Raw genomic sequence first — 11,984 nt, forward strand, 5'->3', positions numbered from 1 at the left:
GTGCATGTTCCATCTTGATGCCCCCTCCAGCATGTACATTTGCATGTGTACAGCATTGCACCGCCAGCCTAAGAAACAAAATACTCTGTTTTTTATTGTTCATTATTATCAACCATTATTGTAAAGTGAATACATATGAATACCCGACAGTGGTAATTGTGTTATTTTGAATAATTACAACACATAACAGAAAATAACATTTAAAAAAGACATACAATACAGTATGTCTTGATGCAAATGTACCTGGAATAAAAGCACACTGATGTCGGTGAAAACTCTCCAGGGAGGAGGACCCCCTCCCACACCTAAGGATGTCCAGCTCTTTGCCGCCCTTCTGGAGTGTCCCCACCTTTGTGTACAGTGCAACACCTGCAGGGTCTTGGAGACACTCCAGGTGCTTCTGCTGCACTTCCACACGTGGCGCATGCTGTCATGGCTCACCAGACGCAGCCCTGTGGTGTCTGTCAGCTCCCACACTGTTTCCAGCAGCCCTGAAATCATGCTCCGTATCTCCTCCACTCCACGCGTCCTCCTCCTGCAGTGTCTCTTCAGTTCCCCTGGGCTGATGGTGGCCACGAGCTGTTCTTCAGTGGGAGCATGTCCGCTGTGGCTGCTCTTCCACTCCGCTCTCTTGGCCTCCTTCAGGCGTTGCACATCTTCCTGGTCCCATTCAAAAATGCAGGAGGATAGCTTGCCACAAAAGGTGCCATAGAGAGGGTGGGTGTTCTGTAGTGAGGCCGCAGTTAAAGCGTCTCATGAAATGGAAGCTGTCTAAGCGCACTGCAGACTTCCATGGGTGAAAGAGCTTAGCCACTGAAGACACACCTGTGAAAAACAACCATTCATAATAACATAGACCACAACACCTGTACTTACACCATGATTAAGTAAACTCCCAATTCCCTGTACCACTTCTCCCCCAAGTGGCATTTGTACATACATTTAATACAAATGGTTTTAAGTGAGAGAGAGAGAGAGAGAGAGAGAGAGAGAGAGAGAGAGAGAGAGAGAGAGAGAGAGAGAGAGAGAGAGAGAGAGAGAGAGAGAGAGAGATTTTCACCCACCTGACTGGCTGCAGCAATCCCGGTCGACATAGATGACCTCAGGTTCAGTTTGGCCCGCATTCTTGTACCGAGTGACGATGCCTTGGCACAACTCTTCCAATCCTGCACCTTCACCCGTTGTCAGAACAGAGTTCAACACCTGGCCAAACTCGTTGCCGATGTTTGACATCCATGCAGCACTGTCCCCGATCCCGCCAGCCAGCTTTTTGGTAATCTGTAAAACAAACACAAGCATTAAGAAGTAATCCAATTTCCTGTTTTGTTGTAATTATACATGTTATATTTTTTATACTTTTTTTACTGTTGAAACCCTAACCTTCTTTGTTGAATCCATTTTAAGAATTCTACCATAGGTAGAAGTGATCACTCCCTTCATCTCATCCACATGGCTAAGGATGTCGTTGGAGTGGACCGTCTCGAACCATTGAGCAAGTGGAAGGGGCCTGAAGGCTGGTGGAGGAAGATATACAGCTGCAGAGGGGACGAAGGTAGCCATCTTCATGTGACGCTCACAGTCTGAGAGGTAGCGGATAGTCTGCCGTGCCCACTCCTCGCTGTGCGCTTCCTCTATTGCAGACTGGAGGTAGGAGGAACTGTTACCACTGGTCCGTGGCTTCAGGAAAGTCATACATTTCCTGTCCAGAGCCAGCTGTGTTGTGAGGACAGCGGGGAACAGGCTCCTGTGTGCCACATCCACCTGGGAGAGTATATCCTGGCTCCATGGGCAGACCGGCTGAGAGCACTTGCTGCAACGTGGATAGTCCCCTCCCACTAGGTAGTAACGGCTATCTACATCAATCACCTCCCTGACCTTTCTGTAGATCCCGGAGCTGTTCATTTTACGGGAACATTGTGGGCATTTTAAAGGAATCCCCCACATCCTCATTGGTGCCCAGATTAACATCCTCTGCCGGTAGTACCACCCAGGCTTAGGAGGAGATGGTTTGGGCTCCAGTGGGGGGTGAAACCAGCAGGCTTGGATTTTTGGTTTCAGCTGGCCTGTAGGCTCATATAGGCATTTGGCAATCCACAACTGATCTGCTTCCTGGACTACTCTCCGAAACTGCTCAGGAAGAAAACCTTTCCAATTGATTGAAGTTGGCTTTGGTTTTGAAGTTGGTGGAGTTGCAGTGTGGTGTGGCGTGGCAGAGCTACTTGACGGAGGGAGCAGAGATGGCGTTGTCTGTGATGGTAGCACTTTTGTGGTGGTAGTGCTTTTGTAGTGCTTCGGTGGTGGCTTTTGCGGTGATGGCATTATGAATGCTGCATAGTGAGCCAGTTGGATATGGTTCAAAAGACCAACAGTACCCTGCACCTTGGCCCCACAGGTGTCACACATCTCCTCCGTGTGGTGGTCAGACAGGTGCTCTGAAAATTTATCTCCCTCCACAAGCTGGTTGCACTTGTAGCACTGCACTCCCTGTCCTGCAACTGATGCTCCTGAGTCTGTGTCTCCTCTCCCTGCCTCGGTTTCTCCTCTACCTGCCTCTGTGTGGTCTCGGACTCTCCCTGCCTCGGTTTCTCCTCTACCTGCCTCTGTGTGGTCTCGGACTCCCCCTGCATCCATGTTTCCTCTCCTTGTCTCCGTGTCTCCTCTACATGTTTCCATACCTCCTCTCCCTAACTCCGTGCTGACTCGCCCTGCCTCTGTCTCAACTCCTCCTGCCTCACTGGACCCAGCGCCTGATGACAGATCTTCTGGCTTCTGGGGGGTGGGGTGGGTTACAAAAAGAGGGCCATGCTACATGCAACTAAGAATCCTACACTACAAGTTTTCTCCAGAATTGTAGATACATATTGTTCAATAAATAAATCCACATGCTACAGTGACTCATCATGACTTAAAATAGAATAATGTTAATTCAGACATGTTAAAAGAAAACAAGAAAAAATACAAAAAAAGCAAACGGGCTTTGAAAACATCAGGCATTACTGCAAAATCACTGAAGCCCACCAGAGGAACTAACAAACTAACAAACCCAAAACTAACAAACAAACCATCAATTAGTAAATAATAGTAAATTTCACCTACCTTGTGGAACCCACAAGAGCACCGAAGGCTTCTCCCAAACAGATCCTTAGTAGAATGGCTCTGCAGGGGGCAAGCATCAATTTTCTCCAATGCTTTTTTCCATTTCTTGGCCCCTGGCCGTTTTCCAGTTGAAAAGTGGTATTGGCCCTGGGCATATTTTAAGCAGATGTCCCTCCAGTAACTATCTGGCTTTCTTGTTTTAGTCATCTGCAAACATTAGATATAAAACAGGTTAATGTCAAACTAGGCTATGTGTGTAGACAGACAGAGGAAATTATACATGTCAAATCCATACATACATACATACATACATACATGTATATACATGCATGTATGTATGTATGTATGTAACGTATATATATATATGCACATGCATGTATGTAACGTATGTATGTATGTATGTATGTATGTTTTGCATTACTGTTTTATAATTGTTGTGAAGCAATTTGTAAATGTATGTTTTAAAAGGTACTATATAAATAATTGAAAAGGTACTATATAATAAATTAATACATCAGGACACATTTGTTTGCTCTGTTCAAACACATAACCAGGGTCCATTACCGGACGGAATGAATGAAACTTGGCACAATTATTTCACATCTTAAGGCTTTCCCCGAGAAATCGTTTATACGGCAAATAAACAAATGAATAAGTTATTATTGGTCTTCTGATTCTGTCATATAACGTTAACCAATATCCCCACCATTGCCACCAAACAGTGCTAGTATGTAACTTAGCTGCTACAGCGAGTATTTAACAGCAACGCTATTACAGTCAGAAGATCCGTTAGCAAAGCGGCCACGTAACAAGAAAGTTGAAATACTTTTATGAATATGAACCAAGTTTCCAAACCTTTTCCCATGTTTTGTGTTGATGCAGTGAAAAAAAATGGCCGTCAGCCACTCAAAAGCGATAACCGCGGCCGCGCCTCCTCTCGCGTCACGTGACTGTTTGGACCTGTGTTCGGACGTTCGGACCAGTGTTTGGACCTCGTTTGAAATTATTTGATCTCGTTAGGAATGTGTTCGGACCTGGTTAGGAGCTGGTTCAGATCTCGTTCGAATGTTAGGAACTCGGAGGCAGTCCAGAAACTGACGGGTACGGCCACCTCGTCACTCGCCTGCACGAAGCAGGGCTGTGGTGTGTTTCTGCAGCTATTTTAAGGATGATGTCGTTAAAGTTGGCAGCAAGGTACTTTGAACGCCTTCGCAACGCGCACTTGGTTCTCTCGAAACACTAAAGACATCAAACGACGAGGATGGGATTCGAGCCCACGCGTGCAGAGCACAATGGATTAGCAGTCCATCGCCTTAACCACTCGGCCACCTCGTCAATCGCCTACACTTCTGCTTGAAGCAGGGCTGTGGTGTGTTTCTACAGCTATTTTAAGGATGATGTCGTTAAAGTTGGCAGCAAGGTACTTTGGACGCCTTCGCAACGCGCACTTGGCTCTCTCGAAACACTAAAGACATCAAACGACGAGGATGGGATTCGAACCCACGCGTGCAGAGCACAATGGATTAGCACTCCATCGCCTTAACCACTCGGCCACCTTGTCACACATCTCCAGGTGTCGGAAGCGGTATTTTGGTGCTTTTCAACCGCTCTCATTAACATGACGGCGATAAAGTTCACCATAATGTGTTGTAAAAGGTTGGGCTGATGAGAGAGGTAACCCTTCGGCTGGCATTGGGTTCTATGGGTTAGGAGACTCACAACTGTGTTGATAGAGGGAGATGTTTCTTTTGTGTGCTGCTTCTGCTTTGTTGGAAAAAAACCTAGAGAGAACGCATGGGTCAAGAAAATGGCAGCATAGCTTGCATTTGACCTCTCTCAGAATATATATTTGCATTGTCCTTGCACTCTTCATTATCCTACCCAACCTCATAGGGGGCTCGTAGAATCGATCCCGAACTCAAACATGTTCTTGGAGATTGAGCGTTATAACTACCCCCTTTGCTGGCAGGAATACCAATACGTCTCTCCCCCCAAAATTACGAAAGCAGTGCACTTTTTGTTATTTGAGTGAAGAGAGAACAATGAATAAACCTTTTTGTGCATATCACTCACCTGTTTGGTAGACACACCATGCAGCCGTCAGTGCCAAAAGGCTGATTACATGGCAGCTGAAAGCTTGATACCACCCTGTCGTTCCATGTCCAGATAAAAGCATGGGAGACATCGGTACCTTCACCGGCATTCTTTCGCAGCGGCAATATCGTAGTCTATGAGGCTCATCCGAGACGTGATCTTTGCTGGTTGAAAACTTTACCCAATACCCCGCTGGGATGACTTGAAATATAGTCAGCCTGTGCAATTTTTGTCGGTCTCTTAGGAGACTTTGTGATTTGTTGGAAAAAATAGTTGTGCTTTTGCTTATTTTACGTGATGACAAAAGCATGATCTTGAAGAAGGCTCATGTAGCCAGTATTCGGACGTCCCCTAGAATGTGTTTTTGCATTTCTAATGGTCATATCCATGCACCAGAGGGCCTCTTGTATTAATCCTGACCTCAACAATGTTTTCAGAAGTGAACATGAGCTTTTTCTGCAGCTATAATTAAAATGAAGTTCTGCTGAAGCTCACCATGAGCGGTACCCCTGCCCTTGACCTTTTCACTAGGCTCTCTGTGAAACTAAACACCAAGATTGGGACTCGAACCCAAGCGCGCAGAGCACAATGGATTAGCAGTCCATCACCTTAACCACTGAGCCGCTCACCTGCCGGTGGTGTTTTTCCACAGCTATTTTTAGTATGATGAAGTTACAGTTGGCAGCAAAGTGATTTGCAAATCGCACTTGACTCTCTTGAGCAGTAACGACATTGAACGACGAGGATGGGATTCGAACCCACGCGTGCAGAGCACAATGGATTAGCAGTCCATCGCCTTAACCACTCGGCCACCTCGTCACTCGCCTGCACGTCTGCCCGAAGCAGGGCTGTGGTGTGTTTCTGCAGCTATTTTTAGGGTGATGTCGTTAAAGTTGGCAGCAAGGTACTTTGAATGCCTTCGCAACGCGCACTTGGCTCTCTCGAAACACTAAAGACATCAAACGACGAGGATGGGATTCGAACCCACGCGTGCAGAGCACAATGGATTAGCAGTCCATCGCCTTAACCACTCGGCCACCTCTTCAATCGCCTGCGCTGCTGCTTAAAGCAGGGCTGTGGTGTGTTTCTACAGCTATTTTAAGGATGATGTCGTTAAAGTTGGCAGCAAGGTACTTTGAACGCCTTCGCAACGCGCACTTGGCTCTCTCGAAACACTAAAGACATCAAACGACGAGGATGGGATTCGAACCCACGCGTGCAGAGCACAATGGATTAGCAGTCCATCGCCTTAACCACTCGGCCACCTCGTCAATTGCCTACACATCTGCTTGAAGCAGGGCTGTGGTGTGTTTCTGCAGCTATTTTAAGGATGATGTCGTTAAAGTTGGCAGCAAGGTACTTTGAACACCTTCGCAACGCGCACTGGGCTCTCTCGATACACTAAAGACATCAAACGACGAGGATGGGATTCGAACCCACGCGTGCAGAGCACAATGGATTAGCAGTCCATCGCCTTAACCACTCGGCCACCTCGTCACACATCTCCAGGTGTCGGAAGCGGTATTTTGGTGCTTTTCAACCGCTCTCATTAACATGACGGCAATAAAGTTCACCATATTGTGTTGTAAAAGGTTGGGCTGATGAGAGAGGTAACCCTTCGGCTGGCATTGGGTTCTATGGGTTAGGAGACTCACAACTGTGTTGATAGAGGGAGATGTTTCTTTTGTGTGCTGCTTCTGCTTTGTTGGAAAAAAACCTAGAGAGAACGCATGGGTCAATAAAATGGCAGTATAGCTTGCATTTGACCTCTCTCAGAATATATATTTGCATTGTCCTTGCACTCTTCATTATCCTACCCAACCTCATAGGGGGCTCGTAGAATCGATCCCGAACTCAAACATGTTCTTGGAGATTGAGCGTTATAACTACCCCCTTTGCTAGCAGGAATACCAATACGTCTCTCCCCCCAAAATTACGAAAGCAGTGCACTTTTTGTTATTTGAGTGAAGAGAGAACAATGAATAAACCTTTTTGTGCATATCACTCACCTGTTTGGTAGACACACCATGCAGCCGTCAGTGCCAAAAGGCTGATTACATGGCAGCTGAAAGCTTGATACCACCCTGTCGTTCCATGTCCAGATAAAAGCATGGGAGACATCGGTACCTTCACCGGCATTCTTTCGCAGCGGCAATATCGTAGTCTATGAGGCTCATCCGAGACGTGATCTTTGCTGGTTGAAAACTTTACCCAATACCCCGCTGGGATGACTTGAAATATAGTCAGCCTGTGCAATTTTTGTCGGTCTCTTAGGAGACTTTGTGATTTGTTGGAAAAAATAGTTGTGCTTTTGCTTATTTTACGTGATGACAAAAGCATGATCTTGAAGAAGGCTCATGTAGCCAGTATTCGGACGTCCCCTAGAATGTGTTTTTGCATTTCTAATGGTCATATCCATGCACCAGAGGGCCTCTTGTATTAATCCTGACCTCAACAATGTTTTCAGAAGTGAACATGAGCTTTTTCTGCAGCTATAATTAAAATGAAGTTCTGCTGAAGCTCACCATGAGCGGTACCCCTGCCCTTGACCTTTTCACTAGGCTCTCTGTGAAACTAAACACCAAGATTGGGACTCGAACCCAAGCGCGCAGAGCACAATGGATTAGCAGTCCATCACCTTAACCACTGAGCCGCTCACCTGCCAGTGGTGTTTTTCCACAGCTATTTTTAGTATGATGAAGTTACAGTTGGCAGCAAAGTGATTTGCAAATCGCACTTGACTCTCTTGAGCAGTAACGACATTGAACGACGAGGATGGGATTCGAACCCACGCGTGCAGAGCACAATGGATTAGCAGTCCATCGCCTTAACCACTCGGCCACCTCTTCAATCGCCTGCGCTGCTGCTTAAAGCAGGGCTGTGGTGTGTTTCTACAGCTATTTTAAGGATGATGTCGTTAAAGTTGGCAGCAAGGTACTTTGAACGCCTTCGCAACGCGCACTTGGCTCTCTCGAAACACTAAAGACATCAAACGACGAGGATGGGATTCGAACCCACGCGTGCAGAGCACAATGGATTAGCAGTCCATCGCCTTAAAGGGCATATTGCAGGGTTTTTTTTTTTCAGAATTAATATATAACCTTGTATGAAAATACCATATGAAGAGTAAATGCATGATTAAAAATTGTTTTGCCAGACATAAGGGCACAAATTTAGTAGAAAACGTGACAGTTTCCTTGACCGTGTTGAAAAAGCGCTTTTTTTTCACCACCGCGTCATATTACGTCAGAATGGGGAGTCGTTTGCCGGCTCTGCGTTCGCTCAGTGCAGAATAGGCTGGTATTATGTTGAAGCGGTCGTGATTCAGTGTGTTTTCGGTGGTTATTGTATTTCAATTAATAATTATCGTGATAAATGACTGTGAATTATGGCCTGTCAGAACATCGAGTCCACAGGTTTCCGAACAAGAAAAAGGATGGTGCTTTCTTCCGTGTTTGTGTGCGTTTTGTGCAGGGTAAGAGATGGGACTTCGCTTCTGCGTCTGCTTTGAAAGACGCGGTAGTGTGTAGCGTTCACTATAGACTGCATGATTATAATCCCGGCGATATGATGAGTTAACGTTACGTTATATGATGACGGCGATATGTGCACACTGTCCCGGCTCCTTCATCGGGTCGCCCGGTCCGCCGTCAGCATGTGGGTCGACCACCGGTGGGAAACATGACGCTCACGGATCCGTCAGAGATCACTTATTGTACATTTGTTTTACAAAATGTGAAACTAAACACCAAGATTGGGACTTGAACCCAAGCGCGCAGAGCACAATGGATTAGCAGTCCATCACCTTAACCACTGAGCCACTCACCTGCCGGTGGTGTTTTTCCACAGCTATTTTTAGTATGATGAAGTTACAGTTGGCAGCAAAGTGATTTGCAAATCGCACTTGACTCTCTTGAGCAGTAACGACATTGAACGACGAGGATGGGATTCGAACCCACGCGTGCAGAGCACAATGGATTAGCAGTCCATCGCCTTAACCACTCGGCCACCTCGTCACTCGCCTGCACGTCTGCCCGAAGCAGGGCTGTGGTGTGTTTCTGCAGCTATTTTTAGGGTGATGTCGTTAAAGTTGGCAGCAAGGTACTTTGAATGTCTTCGCAACGCGCACTTGGCTCTCTCGAAACACTAAAGACATCAAACGACGAGGATGGGATTCGAACCCACGCGTGCAGAGCACAATGGATTAGCAGTCCATCGCCTTAACCACTCGGCCACCTCGTCAATCGCCTGCGCTGCTGCTTAAAGCAGGGCTGTGGTGTGTTTCTACAGCTATTTTAAGGATGATGTCGTTAAAGTTGGCAGCAAGGTACTTTGAACGCCTTCGCAACGCGCACTTGGCTCTCTCGAAACACTAAAGACATCAAACGACGAGGATGGGATTCGAACCCACGCGTGCAGAGCACAATGGATTAGCAGTCCATCGCCTTAACCACTCGGCCACCTCGTCACACATCTCCAGGTGTCGGAAGCGGTATTTTGGTGCTTTTCAACCGCTCTCATTAACATGACGGCAATAAAGTTCACCATAATGTGTTGTAAAAGGTTGGGCTGATGAGAGAGGTAACCCTTCGGCTGGCATTGGGTTCTATGGGTTAGGAGACTCACAAATGTGTTGATAGAGGGAGATGTTTCTTTTGTGTGCTGCTTCTGCTTTGTTGGAAAAAAACCTAGAGAGAACGCATGGGTCAAGAAAATGGCAGCATAGCTTGCATTTGACCTCTCTCAGAATATATATTTGCATTGTCCTTGCACTCTTCATTATCCTACCCAACCTCATAGGGGGCTCGTAGAATCGATCCCGAACTCAAACATGTTCTTGGAGATTGAGCGTTATAACTACCCCCTTTGCTAGCAGGAATACCAATACGTCTCTCCCCCCAAAATTACGAAAGCAGTGCACTTTTTGTTATTTGAGTGAAGAGAGAACAATGAATAAACCTTTTTGTGCATATCACTCACCTGTTTGGTAGACACACCATGCAGCCGTCAGTGCCAAAAGGCTGATTACATGGCAGCTGAAAGCTTGATACCACCCTGTCGTTCCATGTCCAGATAAAAGCATGGGAGACATCGGTACCTTCACCGGCATTCTTTCGCAGCGGCAATATTGTAGTCTATGAGGCTCATCCGAGACGTGATCTTTGCTGGTTGAAAACTTTACCCAATACCCCGCTGGGATGACTTGAAATATAGTCAGCCTGTGCAATTTTTGTCGGTCTCTTAGGAGACTTTGTGATTTGTTGGAAAAAATAGTTGTGCTTTTGCTTATTTTACGTGATGACAAAAGCATGATCTTGAAGAAGGCTCATGTAGCCAGTATTCGGACGTCCCCTAGAATGTGTTTTTGCATTTCTAATGGTCATATCCATGCACCAGAGGGCCTCTTGTATTAATCCTGACCTCAACAATGTTTTCAGAAGTGAACATGAGCTTTTTCTGCAGCTATAATTAAAATGAAGTTCTGCTGAAGCTCACCATGAGCGGTACCCCTGCCCTTGACCTTTTCACTAGGCTCTCTGTGAAACTAAACACCAAGATTGGGACTCGAACCCAAGCGCGCAGAGCACAATGGATTAGCCAGCCTGTTCTCACCCAAATGCGTCTCTATAGCACGCAGTGTGTTTATCGTGCAATTTATACGCGAAAATGAGTTTTTACGTGGATATGATACGCAGTTTTGCGCGTGCATATGATACGCACTTAATTTCGTGATATACACACGCACCCCACACCACTAATCCTACCCAAGCGTATAATACACACGCACCCTACCCCACCCTAAACCCAACCATGTGCTATCCATGCGTATACTATGCACGTAAAAACTCATTTTCGCGTATATATTACACGATAAACACACTGCGTGCTATATAGACGCATTTGGTGAGATCGGGTTGGATTAGCAGTCCATCACCTTAACCACTGAGCCGCTCACCTGCCGGTGGTGTTTTTCCACAGCTATTTTTAGTATGATGAAGTTACAGTTGGCAGCAAAGTGATTTGCAAATCGCACTTGACTCTCTTGAGCAGTAACTACATTGAACGACGAGGATGGGATTCGAACCCACGCGTGCAGAGCACAATGGATTAGCAGTCCATCGCCTTAACCACTCGGCCACCTCTTCAATCGCCTGCGCTGCTGCTTAAAGCAGGGCTGTGGTGTGTTTCTACAGCTATTTTAAGGATGATGTCGTTAAAGTTGGCAGAAAGGTACTTTGAACGCCTTCGCAACGCGCACTTGGCTCTCTCGAAACACTAAAGACATCAAACGACGAGGATGGGATTCGAACCCACGCGTGCAGAGCACAATGGATTAGCAGTCCATCGCCTTAAAGGGCATATTGCAGGGTTTTTTTTTTTCCAGAATTAATATATAACCATGTATGAAAATACCATATGAAGAGTAAATGCATGATTAAAAATTGTTTTGCCAGACATAAGGGCACAAATTTAGTAGAAAACGTGACAGTTTCCTTGACCGTGTTGAAAAAGCGCTTTTTTTTCACCACCGCGTCATATTACGTCAGAATGGGGAGTCGTTTGCCGGCTCTGCGTTCGCTCAGTGCAGAATAGGCTGGTATTATGTTGAAGCGGTCGTGATTCAGTGTGTTTTCGGTGGTTATTGTATTTCAATTAATAATTATCGTGATAAATGACTGTGAATTATGGCCTGTCAGAACATCGAGTCCACAGGTTTCCGAACAAGAAAAAGGATGGTGCTTTCTTCCGTGTTTGTGTGCGTTTTGTGCAGGGTAAGAGATGGGACTTCGCTT

General features: G+C 46.1%; 1 protein-coding gene across 3 annotated transcripts; it reads right to left on the minus strand.

Moving 5' to 3' along the window:
* LOC306999141 (uncharacterized protein) lies at nt 1-3,332 on the minus strand. Of its 3 annotated transcripts, XM_079613625.1 has the most exons (6): nt 3,097-3,329; nt 2,595-2,769; nt 1,381-2,546; nt 1,065-1,278; nt 244-825; nt 1-68 (listed from the first exon to the last, which is right to left on the minus strand). In XM_079613625.1, the coding sequence occupies exons 1-5, from the start codon at nt 3,301-3,303 to the stop codon at nt 671-673; spliced, it is 1,917 nt and encodes a 638-aa protein (XP_079469751.1). In that variant the 5' UTR covers nt 3,304-3,329; the 3' UTR covers nt 1-68; nt 244-670. The 3 variants fall into 3 exon arrangements, with proteins under 3 accessions (XP_079469751.1, XP_079469750.1, XP_079469749.1); XM_079613624.1 differs by having other exon boundaries at nt 1,381-2,766; nt 3,097-3,332; XM_079613623.1 differs by having other exon boundaries at nt 1,381-2,769.
* Nucleotides 3,333-11,984: the final 8,652 nt, after the last annotated feature.

Source organism: Phoxinus phoxinus (genome assembly GCF_949152265.1).
Source record: "Phoxinus phoxinus genome assembly, chromosome: 5".
In the NCBI taxonomy this organism is placed as follows: Eukaryota; Metazoa; Chordata; class Actinopteri; order Cypriniformes; family Leuciscidae; genus Phoxinus; species Phoxinus phoxinus.

Bases quoted from the DNA above. Each gene is read 5' to 3' on its own strand.
- LOC306999141 (XM_079613623.1), bottom strand. From the start codon at position 3,303: ATGACTAAAACAAGAAAGCCAGATAGTTACTGGAGGGACATCTGCTTA. The intron at 1,279-1,380 runs GTTAGGGTTTCA...TTTGTTTTACAG, and splicing joins AAATGGATTCAACAAAGAAG to ATTACCAAAAAGCTGGCTGG. The intron at 826-1,064 runs GTGGGTGAAAAT...TGTTTTTCACAG, and splicing joins GGATTGCTGCAGCCAGTCAG to GTGTGTCTTCAGTGGCTAAG.